At 40.5% G+C, this 24137-nt stretch overlaps 1 protein-coding gene across 1 annotated transcript in view; it reads left to right on the top strand.

Annotated features, from left to right (window-relative positions):
* The first annotated feature begins 288 nt into the window (after positions 1–288).
* LOC125446869 (tetraspanin-3) overlaps positions 289–24137 on the top strand; it is a 43965-nt gene continuing 20116 nt past the window's right edge. The window contains exons 1-6 of the mRNA XM_048520833.2: positions 289–544; positions 15341–15532; positions 16731–16805; positions 18883–18984; positions 20698–20850; positions 23204–23287. Of these exons, the coding sequence (XP_048376790.1) occupies positions 482–544; positions 15341–15532; positions 16731–16805; positions 18883–18984; positions 20698–20850; positions 23204–23287 (669 nt within the window). The 5' untranslated portion in view covers positions 289–481. The remainder of the gene's footprint in view (positions 545–15340; positions 15533–16730; positions 16806–18882; positions 18985–20697; positions 20851–23203; positions 23288–24137) is intronic.

Here is a 24137-nt window from a genome sequence, read left to right as displayed (position 1 = left end):
CTATTTATTCCAGTTCCCTCTCCCCATCCCCCTCTCTGATGAAGGGTCTGGGCCCGAAACGTCAGCTTTTGTGCTCCTGAGATGCTGCTGGGCCTGCTGTGTTCATTCAGGTTCACACTTTATTATCTTGGATTCTCCAGCATCTGCAGTTCCCATTATCACAAAACTTTGCACACTTTCGTCTCCAAAAAAGAGTCATGCGCCAAAGAGCTGCTCCATCGAAGGAGAGCGCATGCACACTACTTCTCGCCCGCCGGGGTGACTGACGTAATCCCTCGATGACGTTTAGGTCACGTGCCCCAAAGCCGGCGCAGGTCACGTGCACATGACAGCTGGGTCCCGGCTCCGGCTGCCATCGTCTGCACTTGACAGCGGCAGTTTGGTCGCTTAGGTTGTGTAGGCCGCTCTCTTGAAGCAATTCATACACGAGATAAGCGGCGCTTGCAGTCGAGGGCGGATCAGCACGCCTCTGCGGACAGAAATGGGTCAGTGCGGAATAACATCGTCCAAGACCGTCCTGGTGTTTTTAAACCTGATATTCTGGGTAAGTAGGTCAAGGGAAGGGCTTACCGGATTAGTTAAAGAATTGCGCCGTCCCCATGGCTGCCCGCTGCCGCAACCCAACCTGATGACCGGATGTGGGTTTGGCTGATTGTCATGGAGCTCGTCGGTATGATTGGCTGAGGTTGCAGTTGTTAGGGGTAACGAAGGTGGTTCTCAACTGCGTGAGGTTTGGTTGTACTGGCTCGGTGTACTGCTGCGGATGCTGTCAGGAGGTGTCCAGTGTAAGGTAGCGGTGGTGTTCCTGTCTTGGGGTATGGAAAACCTGGCTTCGAGTCCTGCCGGCCTCCGCGGTGTGTGCCCTAACACCTCTGATTAAAGTACCGACATCAAACCAGCAAAGGCTGTTTTGAGAGAGCCTTCCTTTTTTGGAGTGGTTGTCATAACACACGAACCATTGATTGATTAAAAATATCTATATCTCAGCTCTCAATTTTATCTTTAAATACGTTCCTATTCAATGACAGAGCAATCTCAAACAGGCTATTACTGCTGCTAATTCTTTTCATAACAATTCATAATTTTTACTGCTAATGTTGATAGCAGCTTTTCAAAATCAGATGTATTCTGTTTAATTAAAATTCCCCAACTATTACAATGAGATTTGAACTGTTAGTAAGCCAGGCCTCTGGGATATTAGTCCAGAAATGTAGGCAGTATGCTACCATGCCCACTTAACTCACTTTATGTAATTTGCTTAAATCAATCGGTTCAGAGATTAAAATACACACCTCTGGAACAGCTAGGACTTAAACCCTGGCCTCCTGGCTTGAAGGCAGGACACCATCACTAGATACTGCTGCCACAACCCTAATCTGTTCCTATTATTATCTTTGTTTAAGAGGGCAGATGATTCTAGTTAATTTGAGACTGAAGCATTACTGTATTATCTTTTACACTGCTTCCTGCATTGTTTATTTGTGCAGAATTGTTTTATTTATAACCTCTTCATAATGTGTTTTTTAAAACATTCACTACAGGTAAAACTCCCAAGTTTTTCACTTTTTCAAAATGAATCATTCACATCTCAATTTTCAGAATTTTTGGGGTTTTTTCTGCTACTGAGTGTTTTTAGTTTTCTTGTATTCAAAAAATATATGAAATAGGGAATGTAATGAGAGAAATGTTGCATTGTGTGAGAGTTCCTGCTATGACTGACAATCTGCAATCCCTGGAAAGATTTCTATACCAAAGCCTTTTGGAAGGGAAGTTAGGGGAAAAAGAAACTCCAGCCAGCTTCATTTTAAGTGATTTATGTGCCAAGTTAGATGCAGTTACTAGGTAATTTGGTACAGTGTCCTACTGTATTCAGTGCCTCTAGAGAGTCTTCAATAATGCAAATGCTCTTTATTCAGATGTGAAAAGAGATTGGAAGTGAAATAAATTCTAAAGTATTACCAAGCTGAATATATAACTGCTAATTTTAAGTTCAGTATGATTAGAAAAATACTTTTGGTGGGACCCCTTTTAAATACATAATTGTTCTAACCTTGGGTGTCTTTGAACTGAATTTAATGCCTTGCTGATGTTAATTTCATGTGTTTAGAATATAGCTTTTTTGGGATTTTAAACTTTGTATTGTTTCAACACTGCAGCAAAATCTGGCATTACAATCCCCTGGAATTTAGAAGATTAAGGCTAGTTTGGCCAAAGGTTCAAAATTGTGAGGGAAGATGTATTGAAATCTAGCACCAGAGGACATGATGTAGAGATTAGTGGGGCTTTCAGGAGTAAAGTTATGAAAACTTACTGCACAAAAAGTGACAGATGTTTAAAATACTTCTGTCTGATCAGTAATTGCAACTAAATTGTTTGTTCCAAGTTTATTAAATTTTTAAATCCAAGGTTGATTATTTTCAATTGACCATTTTAAGGAGCATAGGACAAAAGTCCTTCACAAGAGATATTGTGCAGAAAAAAATACTGACACCAAGCTGTGATGTGTATAGATGACCAAAATCTTAATTGAAGATGTAGGTTTTATGGAGGATCATAAAGGAGGAGAGGTTTAGGCAAGGATTCCAGAATGTCTTATTGAATGACCCATTGTTTTGACTCCATTACTTAATTGCCCAGTGGAGCAATTTGGGTATTGATTATTCTTCATGCAAAATGTGGTTAAAGTTGCTTTAACCCTGATATAATGGTTAGGAGTAACCTTTCTGCATGTCCCTACAAAGTGTCATGGATATGGTTATGACAAAAAATGCCATATGAGTGAAAGATTTTGCAAGTTTCACCTTATGATTCTTTACTGTGGAATAATTCTCAGTGCTGTAACTAAATAGTCAATACAAAGTCAAAATAGCTATCATCTCAAATGGAGAAAGGATGGAACCATAATAGAACTTTATAGAAGTATAAACATGCACAGTTTTCACCATACAGTATTTGTATCATAAACACATCCCATGATACCCTACAGGGACGAGAGGAAAGGATATTTCTAACTATCTATTTCTATAAACTTCTGTGCAGTTAATGTGGTTTTTAGTTTTATTTTGACTTGTATATTGATCCTGTATTTATATTTAGAGATCTTTACTAAAACACAGTTCAAGTTGTTTTTTGTTTGAACATGTTGTGACACACCTCTAACAGGTGTGCTTTGAACCTGGAGTTTCTGGCCCTGAGGTCGGGATGCTACCACTATTCCCCAGGACCCCATGAGGGGCATAAATCTAAAGGCTGGTATTGCTAGCTGGCGTACGTTTCCACAAGATATTTGCTAGGGATGTAGCAAGCTTGCCTGCGCTTCTAGTAAGAATTAGTGAGTAATTATCAACAAAATTTTGTTAGCATTTCCACTTGGCTCGAGGGAAAATTTTCCTGTCTCCTTTATGCTGCTGCCACCTCAGCTGAGAATAGTTGAGCAATCATAACAGATTTGAGTCTGAATTACCCCATTATATATTGGATCAACTGGTTGAGTTAAGGAGCTGAATGTAAACTTTCTCAAGACACTTCCTTTTGTTACGAGCTTCAGCCGCAGATTATTCGTAATGTTTAATTATGCATAATGACAACATGCCTGATCAAAGGACTTTGGAGCTGTCACTTACTAACAGAGCACAATGAATAGAATCCAATAAGGAATTAAATTTTGGTGTTTAGCAAGGTTCAAAATTTAGTTTTCTCATTTTTGTTAATGTATGGTGTATTTGTCCAGTAGTTAGTATAACATCTGCCTGTTACTTTCTCTTTCGCCAAGAGTTTATCCTAACTGATCAAACGCAGGTTTGCATAGGGCACAGTTTTTGTTTACTACATTTATGAATTAAACTTGCTGTTAATAGTATTTTGGCCTGTTCGGTAACTGCATTGACTACGAATGCTGATACTTCAGTACGTCTGCCTCCTAAAACTGCAGTTGTGCTCAGAATGATGTTAATTTTTTTGAGCAGGCTACCTTTAAAGCAAGAGGTGGGATGATTAACTTTGTAGACTATTTTCAGCTCTAGTGATGGGGGTCAGGTGCTGGCAATTTGATCCTCAAAGTCGAGTTTGCTCCATGCTAGTTTGTACTTTTTTCAATTCTTTTTTCATGTTTTTTTTAATGTTTGTACCTCTGATTTATATGGAGTGGGCTGTCCTTATTCTTGCCTCATTTGGTTGATTATTATTAATCAGATTATCTAGGTATGTTAGAAATGGTTGGAAACCAATACAATTTTTGTGACAAGATTTTGTTAAACTGGTGTAGTTAGTACACAAAATCCAAAAGTTCCTGCTTTAAATGTTATTTGAAATGAAAATTATAAAATATATGCTTCATGAGGAGCTACATGCAACATCTCTTACAAATTCTGAAAAAATCTTGCTTTGTCGAAAGGATTTGGGGAAATTACGTGTGGAGTTTGATTTCCTTTCATGTTAGTATCAGTATTCTTTGGTATTATAGCTGGGCAATGCATTTTCTGAAAACGGGAAGGTGTTCTTCTCTGATCTGCTAGATTTTTGTTTTTCAATTAGTTCTGACAGTTAATTGGTACCAGATTTTCTGCTTATAAAGTGAATGAAACCTGTTGAGGTTGATATTTGATTTGAATTGTTCAGTTGTGACACTTGTTGCACCTTGTAATATCCTTTCCAGTGAAGTTCCTGTTTTGATAAGATGAATGGTGGCATTTTGAGATAAGGCTTCTAATTTATTTTGGCATTAAGCACAGTGGATGTGCAGTCTGTTATGTTATTGGACGTATAAAGGCATAAACTTCAGTTTGCATTGTACAAGTAGGAAATAATTATTTTCCCTTCCATGCCCATGTCCCAGTCAAAAGCAGAAGTTTGACCTACCCAGTTATGTGAATGACCAGCTTAGTCTGTCATCCTGGAACTAATCTAGTAAATCTCTTCTGTTCTGGTAGGTAGTTAACAGAAACCTAATTTCTTTTTCCTTCCACATAATCAAATCAACATCAGCACTTTAGTTTTTCAATCAGTCAGGTATTAGGTAATGACTTCTTAGTTGAATGTGGTGAAATGGAATTTGTTCTTGTTTTGGTTAGGAACTGATCCATGTGGATGTGTGAGAAGAATAGGTTTTGCAGTTGTTCCTTGTGTGCTACTTGTTTAGATATCAACAGGTCTTATTACAGTACATCTGTGCACCAGTCTTTTTTGTATGCCACACAGGGCAATTGGATCTGAAATCTTTGCTCATAAAATAGCAGGCATTAACTTCTGATACCTCACAGCTTGGTATGGCTCAGTTTTCCTTCAGTATTGGTGACATAGGCTTATGTACGTTCAAATAGATATGCTTGGTTAACAGCGGTCTTTCCAAATACTTACACAGCATTTGACGCAGATATCTTTATTCAAATGCATGTCTAATTCTAGGAAATGTTTTTATAGGCCATGTTTGTTTCTGGGTAACTAGAAACAAGTTTAGATTTATGAAACTTGGACTGATAGTTGGTAATATGTTGTAGTTATTGCATGTGAGATTTTTGGCATGAAAATCTTAAATTTATAAATTTAACAGACTACACCCAGATTAAGCTCAATTTAACACGTGGTAGAGACTCAATGGTTAAATGCTAATATCTCATAGTATTTCCTGATCAAACCTTTGCATTGGAATAATGTATTTCATGGGTTTATTCATATTCCCCCTTTCCCATTTTGTTATTTCTTTGCTCATCTGTTTTTCTATTGAGTGTTTCACACTTTCATGAATAATCACTTTAGTTTTGTGGATTGATTACTCCATAAACTAACAAGGGAGGTAAATGAGTGATTTTTCAGTTGCTTGACTACATCTAAGACTTTGAGGTGAAAATTGATTTTGTGTTCCCCAGTGTTCCAGTCAAAGAAGACAAGCTAATAAAACTCTGTAGACTGAGTCTTTCTCGGAGGATTGTACTTTTTTATGTCCATGTTTCAATGCAGTCAAGTGCTGATCTGTTGAGTTAGCTACTCTTTGAGATAGTGAAGATCTCAAGTTGGTCTGATAAGCCTTTCAATGTCTTAACAGCTATAGTCCTGAATGGTAAGTTAAGGCAGCAGAATCTAGGGGTCAATTTTGGGACCTGCTGATCTGCAGACCGCTCTGATTAAAATTACTGATCTGTAAAGATGTTTAGTTTGTAATAAGCCTCTTTGGATAGTATATTCATTAGCACCAAAGTTGTTTCCTAACTTTAAGTGATTGGTGGGAGAGGATGGGTGGACAGGTTAGCAGAATGTGATTTTTTTTTTTCTATTTGGCAATAAAAATCATGAAACCACACTTAATAAACATAGTGCCACTAAATCAGGCAATGTTATTGCAGGAAATAGCAGTCCCTTTAATTTTCTGTTTCTCTGGAATAAAATACAAAATTATTAAATGTGATCTGCAAGAGATCGGGACTTGTGCAAAAGTTTGATTAATATAAATTGGCTATCCTGATTGTGAATTTCTTTCCAAAACTGCAGGTATTAAATGTATGCTGCTTTTCTAACCCTAAGGAATGGGAAGCCAATCCTTATGTAGTGTAATGTGCTGATGCCAATGTAATATAAAACAGAAATCTTTTTAAATCCAATTTGATATGGCACACAATTCTCAGTATTTTTGCCACTCATGAACAAGATTTGAGATCAAGTAATTCTGTGACATTGAGAGTCAAAGCTATGGTTTTGCTGTTGTCTTTGAGCTTGCCTGGGCCTGTATATAGCCATGTAGTTCTGAAAAGAACAGTCCCACTTTCTGAAAATATTTTGGATCCCTTGTACTGATGTGAATTTTGACTCAGTCTTGTCATAATATATCTGTTTTAAAGCTTACTTGTAATGCAGTAAGATTAACTTATGGATTTCTGGCAGTGTAATATTAATATGTATTTTGGACTGCATTCTGTAAATATGATTCCAATACTTCTAAATTGGAGCTCTGTGTGCCTGTGCCTGAGTGCCCTAAGTAAATTAGTTATTACAAATTCCGATCCCATAAAACTAAACAGAGGGCCATCTATTTGTCTAAAATATCTACTTGAATAGCTATACTGTCTGTAATTTTGTCTAACGATGGCAACTAACAGTGCAGTATGTTTCCATTATTATCACCCAGTTGGCTGCATACAGGGCAAAGATATTTGACATGAATCTAATTGACTTTGGAGGAGAGCTGTAGCTGGTTCTTTTGTCTTCATTCTCTAGTGTGCAAAGATGTGGCAGGTCTTGATTTTCCCTACCTAATGACACTATTGTGAGATTTCCATCTTTGTACGACGGCCGTTCAAAAAAGCAATCTGCCACTAGTTCCTTAAGCAACTAAGAATGTGTTTTAAATTCAGCCTTTCCAGCACTGGCACATCTAATTAATGAAGAAATAAAGTGCTGGAATGTGATTAGGAACTGTATAGTATGGCTGTCCCTTTTGAGGCTTTCTTTGGAATAGGACAAATGAGCATTAAACTTAGATTCTTAGTATGACTCTCCAGGACTTGCATGTCCACTCCAGCCTCACCACACTCCAAGGGGGCGGGGGCGGGGTGGTGGTGGTGGGCGGTGTGAAATTGAGAAGTTGCGGTGCTTGAAAAACAAGGACATCGGAGATGTTCAGGAGTGGAATGACTCATTTGGGGAGCTGATGTGGTGGTTGCAGGAATGGCATCTCATATTCTGCTTGGCAACCCTGCAGCCCAATGGTACCAATGTTGCCTTCACAAGCTCCAAAATCTCCCCTCCTCCTACTGCATCCCAAAACCAGCCCAGCTTGTCCCCACCTCCCTAGCCTATCCTTGCTCATACCTCTCCACTCCTCCCACCTCAAGCCCCACCCCCATCTCCTACCTACTAGCCTCATCGTGTCCACTTGACCTGTCGGTCCTCCCTGGACTGACCTATCCCCTTCCCAACTACACTTGTCTTTACTGGGTCCATCCCTGCCTCTTTGACCTGTCTGTGTCTCTTTCCTGCTTGGCCTGCTGTGTTCATCCAGCTCTACACCTTGATATCTCATCTAGTGATCCTATGGAAAACGTGTGCAGGTGGAGAGAACAAGAACAAAGAACAAACAAAATTACGGTACAGGAACAGGCCCTTCAGCCTTGCAAGCCTGCACCGACATGCTGCCCGTCACAGCTAAAACCCCCTACCCTTCCAGAGATCATATCCCTCAATTCCCATCTGATTCATATTTGTCAAGACACCTTTTAAAGTCACTGTAGTATCTGCTGCCACTACCTCCCCAGCAGCAAGTTCCAGGCACCCACCACCCTGTGTAAAAATATTTGATCTTTTAGGTGTGTGTGTGTCAGTCAGATGTTCGGGAGTGGAAGGACCCATGTGAGGAGCTGATGTGGTTGCAGGAATGGCATCTCATAGTCTGCTTGGCAACCCTGCAGCCCAATGGTACCAATGTGGACTTCACAAGCTTCAAAATCTCCCCTCCTGCTAACGCATCCCAAACTAGCCCAATTTGTCCCCGCCTCCCTAACCTTTCATTCCTCCCACCTCTCCAGTCCTCCCACCTCAAGACCTGACCCCCGTCTCCTACCTACTAGCTGTATCATGACCTCTTGACCTGTCGGTCCTCCCTGGACTGACCTATCTCCTCCCTAACAACCCACCTACACTCACCTTTTTACTGGCTCCATTTTCCCCCCCACCCTTTGTCCTGTCTGTCTCCTCCCCACCTATCTTCTCTATCCACCTTCTATCTGCCTCCCCATCTCTCCCTATTTATTTCAAAACCGCCTTCCCCATTTTTTTGAAGAAGGATCTAGGCCTGAAAGGTCGACTTTCCTGGTCCTCTGCTGCTTGTCCTGTTATATTCATCCAGCTCTATACCTTATCTCAGATTTTTCAGCATCTGCTGTTCCTACTACCCTCATCACTAGACTGAGTCTTTTTCTTCCTCCCTCAAATTTGATATTTTTATGGGGCACAGAAGATGGATAAATTTTAATTCTAATTAAAAGCTAAACTACCAATCCTAAATATAACAAGGTGTAGAGCTGGATGAACACAGCAGGCCAAGCAGCATCAGAGGAGCAGGAAAGCTGACGTTTCTAGTCTCAACCCTTCAGAAATGGGGGCAGAGAAAGGGATTCTGAAATTAATAGGGAGAGAGGGGGTTTGCGGATAGAAGATGGATAAAGTAGAAGATAAGTGGAGAGAAGACAGGTCAAAGAGGTGGGGTTGGAGCCAGTAAAGATGGGGAGTTAGAGTGGGGGTTGGTCAATCATGGGAGTATGGGCAGGCCAAGGAGGTGGGATGAGGTTGGTAGGTAGGAGATGGGGTGGGGGGGGGGAGGTCTTGAGGTGGGTGGAAGGACAGATTAGGGAGGCAGGGATGAGCTGGGCTAGTTTTGGGATGCGGTTGGGGGAGGGGAGATTTTGAAGCTTGTGAAGTCCACATTGGATACCATTGTGCTGCAGGGTTCCTAAGCAGAATGAGTTGCTGTTCCTGCAACCTTCAGGTGGCATCATTGTGGCACTGCAGGAGGCCCATGATGGACAAGTCCAAAGAATACCAGGGGGAGTTGAAATGGTTCATGACTGGGAAGTGCAGATGTTTGTCGTGAACCCAGTGTAGGTGTTCCACAATGTGGTCCCCAAGCCTCCGCTTGGTTTCCCTGATGTAGAGGAGACCACATCAGGAACGATGGCTACTGTATACCACATTAGCAGACAAGCAAGTGAACATCTGCTTGTGGGAAGTCGTCTTGGGGCCTGGGATGGGGTGAGGTGGGAGGTACGGGGGCAGGTGTAGTATTTCCTGCGGTTGCAGGGAAAAGTGCCTGGGCTGGTGTGGAGTGGACGAGGGAGTCCCAGAGGGTGGTTCCTCCGGAAAGCAGATAAGGGTGAGGAGAGAAAAATATCTTTGGTAGTGGGGTCAGATTGCAGATGGTGGAAGTGTCAGACGATGATGCGTTGGATCCGGAGGTTGGTGGGGTGGTATGTGAAGACAAAGGGGATTCTGTTTTGGTTGTTATAGCTGGGAGGGTGTGTGAGGGATGAATTGCAGGAGACGGAAGAGACACGGTCGAGGGTGTTTTTGACCACTGGAGGGGAAGTTGCGGTCCTTGGAAAAACGAGGACATGTTGGGAGCAGCTGCGGTGGAGCTGAAGGAGTTGAGAATAGGGGATGGTGTTTTTTTTTTTTGCAGCAAGGTGGGTGAGAGGAGGTTTATTCTAGGTAGCTGTGGGAATTGGTAGGCTTGAAATGAATTTCCATCTCTGGCAACCCTGGAAATAGAGGTCCAGGAAGGAGAGAGAGGTATTGGATATAGCCCGGGTGAACTTAAGCTTGGGGTGGAAGGTGTTAGTGAAGTGGATGAACTGTTCAAGCTCCTCATGGGAGCATGAAGTGGCGCTGATACAGTCATTGATGTAACAGGAAGAGGTGAGGGATAGGGTCAGTGTGGCTCCAGAAGAAGGATTGTTCCACGTATCCTACAAAGAAGCCGGCCTATCTTGGGCCCATTTAGGTACCCATGGCCACCCCCTTTGTCTGCAGGAAGTGGGAGGAATTGAAAGAAAGGTTGTTAAGGGTGAGGATGAGTTCAGCTAAGTGGCTGAGGGGGTCAGTGGAGGGGCACTGGTCGGGCCTGCGGGACAGGAAGAAGGGGAGGGCCTTTAAGCCATCTGCATGGGGAACTGGATGTCCATGGTAAAGTTGAGGTGTTGGGGACCAGGGAATCAGAGGTTTTGGGGGGTTTGGAGGGCGTGGGTGTGAAAGTAAGGCCATTTGGCCCATTGAGTCCATTCTGCCATTTAAATCATGGCTGGGCATTTTGACTCCATTTCCCTGCACTCCTCCCATAGCCCTTGATTCCTTGTGAGATCAAGAATTTATCGATCTCTGCCTTGAAGGCATTTAACATCCTGGCCTCCACTGCTCTGTGGCAATGAATTCCACAGGCCCACCACTCTCCGGCTGAAGAAATGTCTCCTCATTTCCATTTTAAATTTACCCCCTCTAATTCTAAGGCTGTGCCCATGGGTCCTAGTCCACCCTTTCTAAGCCATACATTATCTTCTAAGTTTCTATTAGATCTCCCGTCAACCTTCTAAACTCTAATGAATACAATCCCAGGATCCTTAGCCGTTTGTCAAACCTACCATTCCAGGGATCATCCACGTGAATCTCCGCTGGACACGTTCCACGGCCAGTATGTCCTTCCTGAGGTGTGGGGCCCAAAATTGGACACGGCATTCTAAATGGGGCCTAACTAGAGCTTTATAAAGTCTCAGAAGCATATTGCTGCTTTTATATTTCAACCCTCTTGAGATAAACGACAACATTACCTTTGCTGTCTTAATCACAGACTCTATCTGCAAGTTCTTTTAAGAGAATCCTGGACCAACACACCTGGATCCCTTTGTACTTTCTGAATTTTCTCAGTTTAGAAAATAGTCCATGCCTGTATTCTTTTTTTCCAAAGTGCAAAACCTCGCATTTGCTCACGTTCAACTTCATCAGCCATTTCCTGGACCGCTGTCCTGAACTGTAAATCTTTCTGCAGCCTCCCCACCTCAGCAGTACTACCTGCCTGTCCACCTATCTTTGTATCATTGGAAAACTTTGCCAGAATGCCCAGTCCCTTCATCCAGATCATTAATATATAAAGTGAACAGCTGCGGTCCCAGCACGGAACCTTGCGGGATACCACGTGTCATTGGTTGCCATTCCAAAAAAGAGCCTTTTATCCTAACTCTCTTGCCTTCTGTCAGACAGCCAGTCATCAATCCAAGCCAGTAGCTCACCTCAAACACCATGGGCCCTCACCTTGCTCAGCAACCTCCCGTGAGGCACTTCATCAAAGGCCTTTTGGAAGTCTAGATAACATCCACTGGGTGTCCCCGCTTCCCTAACCTGTCCTCCTCCTACCTCAAGCCCCACCCCCATCTCCTACCTACCAACCTCATCCTGCATCCTTGACCTGTCTGGCCTTCCTTGCCTGACCTATCTCCTCTCTAACTCATCTTTACTGGCTTCAACTCTGCCTCTTTGACCTGTCTGTCTCCTGTCCACCTATCTTCTCTATCCATCGTCTATCTGTCTCCCTATTTATTTCAGAACCCCCTTCCCCTCCCCTATATCTGAAGAACGGTCTAGACTCAAAACGTCAGCTTTCCTGCTCCTCTGCTGCTTGGCCTGCTGTGTTCATCCAGCTCTACACCTTGTTATACCAAATTCTCCAGCATTAGCAGTTCCTACTATCTCTGTACTGATCCTAAACTTGTGTTTGAGTCAATAGAATGTTGAAAGTAATTGTAATTTGATACCAAGTTGCTCTCGTTACATAATGTTTGCACTCTTTGACCTTCAAAGCCAAATCTCTTGCGTGTTGGAAAGTTTCATCTTTTTGAGCCTTGTGGATTAACAGGTGTCTACACTGCATATTCCTCATCACAGGCCCCTTTCTCTGTTTTAACTCTGCAATAATGAATATCCTGGTATGTGATGTGTATTGAATTGAAACCGTGCCCTGTTCATGTTCTACTGAGTCTGACCTACTTTGTGAACATGTAACAAGTTGTTGATTTATGCCACATGTTGTCATTTGTGAGTAGTTACTCTGTTCTTAGCACAGGCCTGTTGTTTCACTCTGAGCCACCATTTTTTTGAATATCTTGTTTTCTTTTGCAATGTAAGATGAAGAGTATGAACAAGGCATTATGTAGTTACTTTATCAAGAATTAAGTGAAAATGGTAGTAGAGTTGGACTGAACTTTCAAAGAATTGGTACTGCTATTATGGTTCAAATTATTTTCACCTATGCTACAATTCCCATAGTTCTGAAATGTTTCAAGGACAGAAAGGTCTGACGTTTAACATACAAACATCATTTACTTTCCCTCCTTTTGTCCACATTGTAGTGATCATGTTAGTACTTGGGTGCCTTAAATGATTTGCCATCTTGAGCTTTTAAGAGCATGGATTCAGAACTCTTTTACAAGACCCTCCTTGTTTGGGGGCACAATATGATCAAAGGTTTTTGGAAGTCTTTTGGACCCAACAGATCATGAATCTTTTAACAACTGTTACTCTGCTTTAAGATTAAAAACCACCATACAGTAGCTTTGCTTGATTAGCAAAGTATAAAAGCTGCCAACTGCATGACCATGGTTCATCTGTCTGATAAATACAGATTGCCTATAAAGTGTGAATCTGGCAGCGGAATAAATAGCTCCTGTTGCTGCAGGCCAAAGCAAGCAACAGATCCTGCCTGTCTGCTCACCGGCTATTGAATTGCAGCTGGGCCTCTACATGAACCGAAGGTCCTGCTGTAAGGTCAGTGAAGTACCACAGACTCCCATGTTTTAAAAGGCTGTTGTTCTGTTAACTATCGACAGTGGAAGGCATTATAGTTGCTTGGACTCTCTTGAAATTTGGTTGTATCATGTCTTTAGAGTTCTGCATTTCACAGTGCTTAATTTTCCATTTTATTGAGCTATTATGATTGCCTATTCTATATGACTTGCCATCCATGTCTTTTTAAAGTTCTAATATTATTACTCATGTGGAATATCATATGCTGCAAACTTCAACCCCCTGCAGTTTTGAAATGGTCCAAACTGTTAGTCTGATGTGCCTCCAGTCCTGGTAATTAGATTACCTACAGTGTGGAAACAGGCCCTTCAGCCCAACATGTCCACACTGCCCCTTGGAGCATCCCACCCACACACCCCAGAACACTACGGGCAATTTAGCATGGCCAATCCACCTAGTCTGCACATCTTTGGACTGTGGAAGGGAACCCACGCAGACACTGGGAGAACGTACAAACTCCACACATAGTCGCCTGAGGCTGGAATCGAACCCAGGTCCCTGGCGCTGTGACGCTGCAGTGCTAACCACTGAGCCACCGTGCTGCTTCTGTTAATCTATTCCTTGTAATTGGGGGTTTTTTCATAGTTGAATTGTTTGTTGATTTTGAGGTTTGCTTTAGTGTTGACTCAGTGTTAACAAAATGGTGTAGTAACTTAATAAACATTTGTTTGACCTTTATACCTGATACTGGAGGCTCTGTTACATATACTTACGTGTCCTGAAATTAGACAAAGCTTGGGAACCAATGATTCAGTAACCCTGCTCCATTGATTCAACCTGGTGCCGTTGTAAAACTTCATTTTGTGTTGGATACAATGGTGTGCTTTAGATCAAAAAGTTGTACCATTGCATCAGAACTGTAGATCAGAATTAAAAACATGTAACCCTTAACCTATATCGGGTTTGCAGAACAGGTCCTTCAAATTGCATCTTCCTTAAGACATGTCTGACCTGTGAGGAAATAATGAACTGGCAGTTTACTCTGGGGAATGCTTGAAAGAACATTTTAAAACCTTAAATTCTTAACAATACACAACTTAACATCTAGTAATTTTTAAAGATTTTCGCGATTTTGAAGAAATGAAAGTTTGTTGAAATAAAAACAGCTGTTTAGCTGATGGGAACGTTGAGGCTAATGGTGGAAAATTTAAACAATTATGTAGGTAATTAAATCAATAGAACACTGGTATTAGTATTTGGGATTGGTCAGAAGATCTGGTGTCTTTTCCTGCCTTTGATCTCCTTAATTTGTTTTTTTGAGATGAATCTTTAGCAATAGGTGCAATGATATGGCTCTTAAATTTTGGTTTCAAGAAATGCTGCTAGCAATGGCAAAGGAAATATTGTCCTTTATGCATACTAAATAGGTACTTTTATAACAGAAGACAATATACTCTTAAAGCATCCCAGACTTCCTCAATGTCATAACATTATTGGGTGTGTGGCATCTACGTAATTGGATTATGTTATAAAGTTATGGTGTTTCTTGTCACTGAAAATCATTGCAAGCCATGCTAACCCGATGCAGAATTTTGGTGGTCAAAGTTAACCTTCTGGTCAAAGTGAAGAATCAATGAAGTTTCACTAGCAAAGTGGTTTCTTTGGTCATCAGTTTCAGAACTCTGTTTGGCAGTCATGATAGTGGGTTTAATAAGTTGCTTTATTGAATTCAATGGATCTGGTAATCATGAACCAGCTCTGGAACATAGTGATCATGAATCTAAATTGTTAATTAAAACTCCGGTGCAATTGCCATCCAGTCTGGTGTACATGTCCTGCACCATGGTTTTTGGTGACCTCACTTGTGAAGTGGCCAAGGAAGCATCTTAATTGTAAAACTAGTCACTGCTTTGTGGCAGCTAGTAATGAATAATAAATGCATTGTCGTCAGCATCCTAATCTAAAAGTAAAGCCGGAGCTCGTGACCAAATAGCAATAGTTGATTGAAAAAGTCTCCCCAAATATATTATATATTTAATATATTTGTTTTTAAAATGTTTTTATACAGGCGGCAGCAGGTATCCTGTGTTACGTGGGGGCCTATGTCTTCATTACCTATGATGATTATGATCACTTCTTTGAAGATGTGTACACACTGATTCCTGCGGTTGTTATAATTGGGGTTGGGACTCTGCTGTTCATAATCGGCTTGATTGGCTGCTGTGCCACTATTCGTGAAAGCCAATGTGGCCTGGCAACTGTAAGTAGGGTGTAAAATGCTGTTCCTGAACGAATGAATTAAAGTAAAATGTGCTGCCTTGAGTGTACTACAGTTTTAAAATTGTAATTGAAATGAATTATGATAAAATGTCTTTAATTCAAGGTTGGATTCTTGCTGGAGTTTGATTGTAAATGGATATCACCAAAATGGTTACTGTTTCTTCCTTGATTGCTGTGTGGAATAACCATGACATTTAGCCAAAAGAAATTCAAGTTTCTTGTCCATTTGGGCTCAGTTGTAGATCTAAGAAACAGCCTTGAATTAAAGCCTCTCAATCTGATTATTTGTTTTGATAAGCGTGTTAAATTTTCCCACCCTCCCAATTTATTCACCTCTGACTCATGCTGAGGTATGGTTTCATCAACACCAGCTGTCCTTCTGCATGTCATTACAATGGTCAATGAGTCAAAGTTGGCAGGGAATCTTACCCGGTATAAATTGTATATGACCCTATTCTACATGCCAGCTGGAACACTCCTCCAGATAATCAGCCAGTTACAGTACTCCAATTATGACTTCCCTGGCTGAATGGACTATACTTCAGCTGAGGTCTTTTGCCTCAGTTGCATAATTTAAGTGAAAAATTGAGACTGCCTTTCAAATGATGTAAATGGGTGATGTGTCTGCTGGTGACGACATTGAAAAAAATCTGGCACAAGGTTGTGTCTAATGATGCCAAGCAGCAAAGTAGTTTGTAATTGAAACATACTCTATTATAGCTTCACATTCCTGTTGATTATCCCACTTGAATTATTTTTTTTTTTATACTTTAAAACAGCTGGGGAAATTTTAACTCAATTAATTAAACCTGCTCTAAAAAACCTCACCTTTGTAATGGTGACTATGAAACTGTGGAATGTCAAACTTTTCTGGCTTGTTAGTTTCCTCTGGGAGGGGAAGCAAAAGAATTGCTCCAACTAGTCTTGCTTATATGCGACGTTAGATTCACAGCAATGTATTTGTGAACTGTCCTCAGAAATAGCTTAACAAGCCACTCAGTTGTATTCAATAAGTTGGCTCACTTTCTCCAGAGTAGTTAGGAGTAGGCAGTGAATGTTGGCCTTGCCAGCAATGTCTACATCTCATAAATAAATTAAACAAAATGGAAACATAGGTTAACAATATCTCAATTGCTCTATAGTAACTGAAGTCTCTTTATTTTCTCTTTTTTCAAAAGTTTGTGCTGATCCTTCTATTAGTTTTCATCACAGAGTGGGTTGTCGTGGTACTTGGCTATATCTACAGAGCAAAGGTAAATGCATACACTGTGCTAGATGTGATATTCTTAATTTGAAGATGGGTGCTAATGATTTCAAGAAAGAGGGGAAAATAAAGCAAGAACATCTTCCACGTCTGCAAAGCTATAGGGCAAAAGAATGTCATTCTAATGAATATATTTAGTGGTTTTATTCTAATGCCTCTAATTGTAGTGTAACATCTGTTTGCATAACTACATGATACTGCCCATGCACATCCTGTTCCCTGCCAGGGTGCACAGATTCAGGTCGCAACCTTTTCAAAATTTTGTATAAAGATCAGAGCAAATTAGACAGCTGAGTCATATCACCAGCAATCCAAATTCCTGAATAAGTCAGCTTACATTGTGCATGATGATTATGGTCAGACCAAACCTGAGAACTGTATTCATTTGCAGACGAAAGATATTCAAGCCCCAGAGACTGTATAAACAGGAGCTAGAAGGTGGTTTACTAGAATTATTAATTTGTGAGGAATGACTAGCTAACATTTGAGTTTTCTGCTTTGAAATGTGGTTTGAAGTGGTAGATCCATAGTGTGGTGCAGAAAAATATACTGTATTACAGTAATGGCAGTAAAAGACGAGTTTAAACTTCACATTGTGGTGCCTTTTACACCACAATTAACAACTGGGATGAGTTCATGCCTTGGGCACTGGTGTTGAAACTTTAAAATTAATTTATGTAAATAAACCAAGGAGCTAAATGCAGTGGCAAGAGCCATTAGATTTCACTGGATGAAGAAACTGGAATGGCATTTCCTTCCATATCTATCTTGTGCTCTCAATAAAATAGTCTTGCATGTGGAAGGAAGGTCTTAAATTTTAATAACCCCCATTTCAAAGTGGGACACTCTGTCATGAGGTGATCCACTTAAGCTATTTTTCAGGTACATAACCTAATTGTTGTATAGATTTGGGAGTTGAAAGACTAGGCTGTGGATTCATTTGCTTCATTGTTTCACATTTGCCAGCTTCACTGACTTAGTTGTGAATTTGACTTTTCTTTACTTGAAACCTGATACACCTGTGGCGCTCTTCTTGGTTTAACCCTGAGTCCCATGATATTCATACTTATATGAGAGGATTGTGTAAACTCTTATGTTTGGCTTACTGTAATAGAATGCAAGCAGCTTTCATAAGGCTAGTGCAATGCCACACCCTTTTAAGACATTAAAACAGGCGTTATAAATACAGTTGAAATAAAGTGACATAAGGCAGTCAATACACAAGCTAATCTGCTTTTGTAATCCTGGAACTCCTTCCATAACAGCGCTGCAGGTGTACCTATATCATATGAACTGTGGTAATGGGAACTGCAGATGCTGGAGAATCAAGATAACAAAGTGTGGGGCTGGATGAACACAGCAGGCCCAGGAGCATCTCAGGAGCACAAAAGCTGACGTTTCGGGCCTAGACCCCTCTGAAGGGTTCAGGCCCAAAACATCAGCTTTTGTGCTCCTGAGATGCTGCTTGGCCTGCTGTGTTCATCCAGCTCCACAATGTTATCTCATATGAACTGTGATGGTTCGAGAAGGCAGCTAACTGCCACATTCTCTGGGGAAATTAGGAATGGGCGATAATGACGGCCTAACCCGCAATGCCACCGTTCTGTGAAAGAACAAAAAAACTTAATCAAGTGATTGGCCATAATCACTTTCAAGTAAGAAGTAGGATTTTGCTAAGAAATTATTTATTAAAAATGAAATCTGTTGCAGTTTTGCACACCGATCAAGTGACATAAGTAAAGGCGCATAAACTCTTTTTGGGTAGGGCCATTTGCATTTCTGATAAAAAAAAAATTTCATTGCCGTCAATCATCAAGCGACTATAATGTATAAATATTCCGGTCCATTTTGAGGATTCATATATTACATGAAGTAGTCTGGGCTGTAACCAGCTACATGCTATTTCAAAACTGAACAAACTAAATTTTGAGAAAAAGTTCAGGGAAAATGCTCATGGTTATATTTTCTAAATATAACGAGGAAGAAGTGATTTAAAACCACAATAGTTCACCCTTGTTCACCCTCTGTAGCATAGGGGGATCTAAACTTTGTTCTGTTTTGTGCAGGTGGAGGATGAAGTTGATGATAGTATTCAGAAAGTGTACAATGAATACAATGGAACGCATCCAGATGCTGCCAGCCGTGCAATCGATTATGTACAAAGACAGGTGGGAGTTGCTAAACAATGTACACATTTTGTGTATGTTTTGCCGTCAGTGTCTTCAGTTTGCATGTCTTCTGATAATTCTTTAGTAATGCAGTCCGAATAATTAAAGACTCCCTTTTCTCATCCAAGTTGACGCATGTCGTAGTAAAATCCGTAGGCTTCATCCAACCTTGCGTAATATTCATTTATATTGGAGCATGCGTTGTTAGTTCTCCCAGCTGACATGTTTTTCCTTGAACTTCTTGGCCTCCATGTCACTGGAAAGATGGTTTTACCAGCAAGAGCAAGTGGTGAGCTACTACAGATCATTATTTGTTTCTCTGGCCGCATTTGTACTGAGCACGTGATCTACACGCATAGCGCGGTAGTCCTGTTTTGTTTTCTTTGGTCTGAACAGAGTAGTAACTTAAACATTTTAATCATACTTAGTATTCTTGTACAATTGCATACTTAGTAATTCTTCCAGTGCTTGTCAGTCAGCCCCAAAGATTTATATGGTCATAATATTGGTCGAGTTCTGAAAAGACATTGTAACAAGATTGAATGCTGTTTATGCAAGTCCAGTTTATTGGAAGCTTGTTAATTTTTTTATCTAAAACATGAACATAATGAATTACTTTTTTGGGGCACATTTACTTGATGCTTTTGCGTTATAGCTAAACGGATGACTATCCAGTTAATTTTTTTATGGTTATCTGTTAAAGGAGGATGTTGATCAGGACACAAAGTTTCGCTCTCTCTTCAAATGATGCCATATTACTTGTCTGGGGCAGGTATTTCATGTGTAGGTTGCAGGATAGATAAGAGTCAGTAGAAAGGAACCTTAGCCAGTGGTCCCATCTGCCTCCAGATGACTGGCTTTGAAGCTAGTTTAATTGCAATGCAACTACTACTTTGGCACAGAGTGGAGATTGTATCCTCCTACATTTGTAATTATGTATGTTGTAATCACTTGTCTTGAGCAAAATTACAGAAGATTGATAATTGTAATTTATAACAATGTATAGTAAATAATATGACCGGATTCCTAAACTCTTGATGCAGAGGAGGTTAGATTTGACTGTAAACACATAGGAATTTGCTCCTAAGGTTTTAAATAACTACTGGCTACTCATGGAGCTTCTGTGATTCAAATCCTCTAGTGTTACTGTACACTTTGCATCATCATCCTACTGTTTTTGTTTTAATTGAAAAGACTAAATTCACTTGAACAGTCAGTTAACCCAATTTACAAATAATTGCTACTTGTTTGTGGTAGTTTCTTAAACTACATGGTAAATGAAGAATTGTAAAAGGCCTTCTTTCAGTCTATAGTTTCTGCCAAGTTAAGTGAAAACTACAATGGCAGCAGTTGAGATGTTGCAATTTACTTCCTCAGCCTCTGGGCTGGAAGAGGCTGCAATGGCATTTATTGGTGTGTATTGTCCCCAGTGGAAACTCTGCTTGAGATTGGGCAGTGGAAAAGCAAATATTTCTGACTTCTTTAGATTCCTCCTATCCTAAAGTCTGAAAAGGTAGGTTACCCATTCTAAAAGAACAAAGAATTATTGCAAATAACTTATGTGCAGTTACAGAAATTAATGCCAGCAAGTTGTCAAAGCTAGGAAATTTCTCTCTTTAACTTCAAGGATTTGCAGACTTCAGTTTTTAACAACTGCATGGTGTAATGTGTGTTATGACCAATTTTAATGAAATGTGTGCTGCTGTTTTATAGCTGCGCTGTTGTGGCATCCATAATTACTCTGACTGGGAAAACACACAGTGGTTCAAGCAGACAAAGAACAATAGTGTACCAATCAGCTGCTGCAAATCAGGTGTCAGTAACTGCACGGGTAGCATGCAACGTCCTTCTGACCTGTATTCAGAGGTAAGACTGCTCAAGAATGAGTGACTAGTGTTGCAGAGGAAAACTACTTGGACCAGTTGTACGTCAAAAATTGTCATTTAACTTGAATTCCAGTAACTCAGAAATTCCGAGTATCTACTCTTAAAGTGCAGTGGGTGGATTTGTTCCATGACAGTGGGTTATTAATCAAACACTTGAAGTATTCAGCCTTTCTTGGGAAATGTTACAATGTCCTACGTACTACTTTTCCTGTTAGCACCCTTGTAGTACTTGGACTCATTACAGGGCTCCTACCTAAATTATTCTCCAACTCTGAAAATACTTTCCTTGCTCAATTTTCTCTTTTGCAGTTTTTTTAACCCAAGTAAATTTTCTATTGTTCAACACTTGTGCTGCTACTAAAAATGCCTCCTTGTCTCTGTTTTCCAGAAAGGATTTTTATTTTAAGAAAATGTGTTCATTGTAGCTATTGAATTTAAATCCAGTCAATAAAATTTGAATTTGAAAGCTTGTCTGATTTTTAGTACCTGTGAAACTTATCCTTAATAGTCATTAAAGGCCCTTCTGGTTTGTCTGTGTCCTTTAGGAAAGAAAATCTGTCATTCTAACCTGCTCTGGCCTGCATGTGACTGCAGATCCATAGACATAGTCGTACAGCATGATGGCAACAGAACATAGAACAGAATAGCACAGGAATAGGCCCACTGCTTCTGTGCTGACCATGTTGCCATTTTAAAGTAATCCTGTCTGCCTGCACATCGTCTGTCTTCCCTCTAGTCATTGCCTGTTCACGTGGTTGGCAAGCTGGTGAGCCCAAGGACAATTGAGGGTTGAGCAATAAATACAAGCAGCACCCATTTCTCTTTAATATCAGAGAAAATATCATTTCAAATTTATATTCAACATAAATTTGAATCTTACTATTGCTAAAGTAAACTAAGTTGGGTCCAACAAACTGCTGACATTATACATTGTCAGGTGGCCTGCTAGGGAGGGGTGACACATTTGTAGCCTAGTCTTGGAATACATTCATATCCACCATGCAGGCTATGTAGCTGAACTACATAAATCTTGTTACTTATAGGCTGACACCAGGGGAGAGAAGCATATAAAAGCAGATGGATTTTGTTTTTGTTTTAAAAGGAAAGGCACAATTAGTTCACCAGTGCCTTTTGGGGAAAATAAGCTACCACTGTTTTCTAGTTTAGTCTACACATAGCTTCACTATTACACTCTGGCTGTCTCTTAGTGCTCTGGAAAACCAACCACTTAGGGCAAAGATACATTACCACTTTCTGAAAACAAAGATGAACAGCAAATACAGCTCTCCCAGTGTCACTCACATACTGGAACTCTTTCAAATCAAATCTGCTTTAAATAAAGGAAATTAGAGATACAGCAATTCTCTGCTTAACTGGTTTAAAAACTGTCTGAAACAGAAATTGACAAATTTTTCTGTAAAGCTTTACTGGGGTTGGCCAGGGTGTGGGGGGGTGTAAAATCCTATGATGCTGGAGCTCGTTCAGCTCATTGAATCTATGCGCAAGTTCATGCAGAGATTTGATTTGCAGTTTAAGTTTCTATGAAATCTAATTGCAGTTGCACCTTATGCTGTGACGTTCTTGTAACATTGATAATGAGAGAAAATACAAGCCTCAATACATTACTTTTTTCAAAAGTATTGTACAAAAAGATTTCTTTCCACTTTGCTTGCCATCTGTAGTTCCTGTGAAAAAAGAAATGAGTTCTGTGCATGATAATAAAATGAGGCTGGATGAACACAGCAGGCCCAGCAGCATCTCGGGAGCACAAAAGCTGACGTTTCGGGCCGAGACCCTTCATCAGAGATCATTCTCTGATGAAGGGTCTCGGCCTGAAACGTCAGCTTTTGTGCTCCTGAGATGCTGCTGGGCCTGCTGTGTTCATCCAGCCTCACATTTTATTATCTTGGATTCTCCAGCATCTGCAGTTCCCATTATCACTGAGTTCTGTGCATATTTGGTGCACACATGACATCTCAGATTTACAACAATGGACAGCTAATGATTTTTTTCCTTCCCTCTGACCTGATCTTATCCAGAGTAGTTGTTTTGCTTGCTATTGACCTTGGTATCCTGGACTGACATAGAAGGATGAAGGGATTTAAAAACCCACTAGCGTCTCTGATTAATTATGGCTTCAGCAACAAATGTTTTGAGGATAGGATTATCTATGGTGTTCACGCAGGGATGATGACTTGGCTGAAATCTGGAAGGTTCCACAAGAAAATACAATGGGATTTTGGGGGGTGGGGTGGGGTTGGGCGCGGGCAGGGGTGGTGCGTGGGAACGTATGGGAAACAAAGTGCTTTCATTATTTTCTTTTAATCACCCAGGGGTGCAAGGTGCTAGTCGTGAAAAAGCTACAGGAAATCATGATGTACGTTATTATGGCTGCTTTGGCATTTGCAGCTATTCAGGTAAGGTTGCCGAATAAGTTCGCACAGTCATTGAGCCTCAACACAGTGATGCCATGCGGCCAACGAAGCCTTTGTTAGCTCTGTGGAAGCTCCCACATTTTTTTTCCCCCAAAGTAGCATAAATTGATGTACAGAAGGGGTCTTGTGGTGCAGTGGCAGTGTCCCTACCTCAGGGCTAGAGGTTTGTGTTCCAGTCCTACCTGCTCTGGAGGTGTGTCGAAATAGGTGGTTTTAAAATAACTAAATTAAAGCATAACATAGAAATGGAATATGTTAATTCTTTTCTTGCAAGGTTTAACAACAAACACACATGCTGTGCAAATCTTTCACGCTGAGAATTAAAGCTTCAGTGATACCATGTGTGCTCCTATTAGACTGCCATGTAGTTGTTAACTTGCCTATGCTTATCATAAACTACACCTGTGTCTCTTGTAAGCCATCTGGTAAGCGATTTGATCTAGTACAGGGTTACAGTCATGTTTTATAGGTCATAACCTGCATAGGTATTAACATTAATCATATTCTGCTTTTATCTTGGAATACATTCAAAAAGAATAAAGTAAATCGGGTAGCTGATGTACAAAATTGTCTTACTTGAGGTTGTCTGCTACAGGGAATTCCATTTTCTTGTACAGTGGTTGTATATAGAGGAGGGGAACTGCATTTTTTTGGTCTGGGGAAAGGTTCATTCCCTATTCTATCCAAAAATGTTATTTTGATTTAGATTTATTATAATTACATACCAAGATAATGAAAAGTGTTTTGTATGCTAACCAGACAAATCATACCCTAATGTACTTATGTAAGATGATAGAACAGAATGCAGAATATAGATGTTACAGCTGCAGAG

The sequence above is a fragment of the Stegostoma tigrinum genome, chromosome 36 (genome assembly GCF_030684315.1).
Source record: "Stegostoma tigrinum isolate sSteTig4 chromosome 36, sSteTig4.hap1, whole genome shotgun sequence".
Lineage (NCBI taxonomy): Eukaryota > Metazoa > Chordata > Chondrichthyes > Orectolobiformes > Stegostomatidae > Stegostoma > Stegostoma tigrinum.
This window is presented reverse-complemented; position numbering and strand designations above follow the sequence as displayed.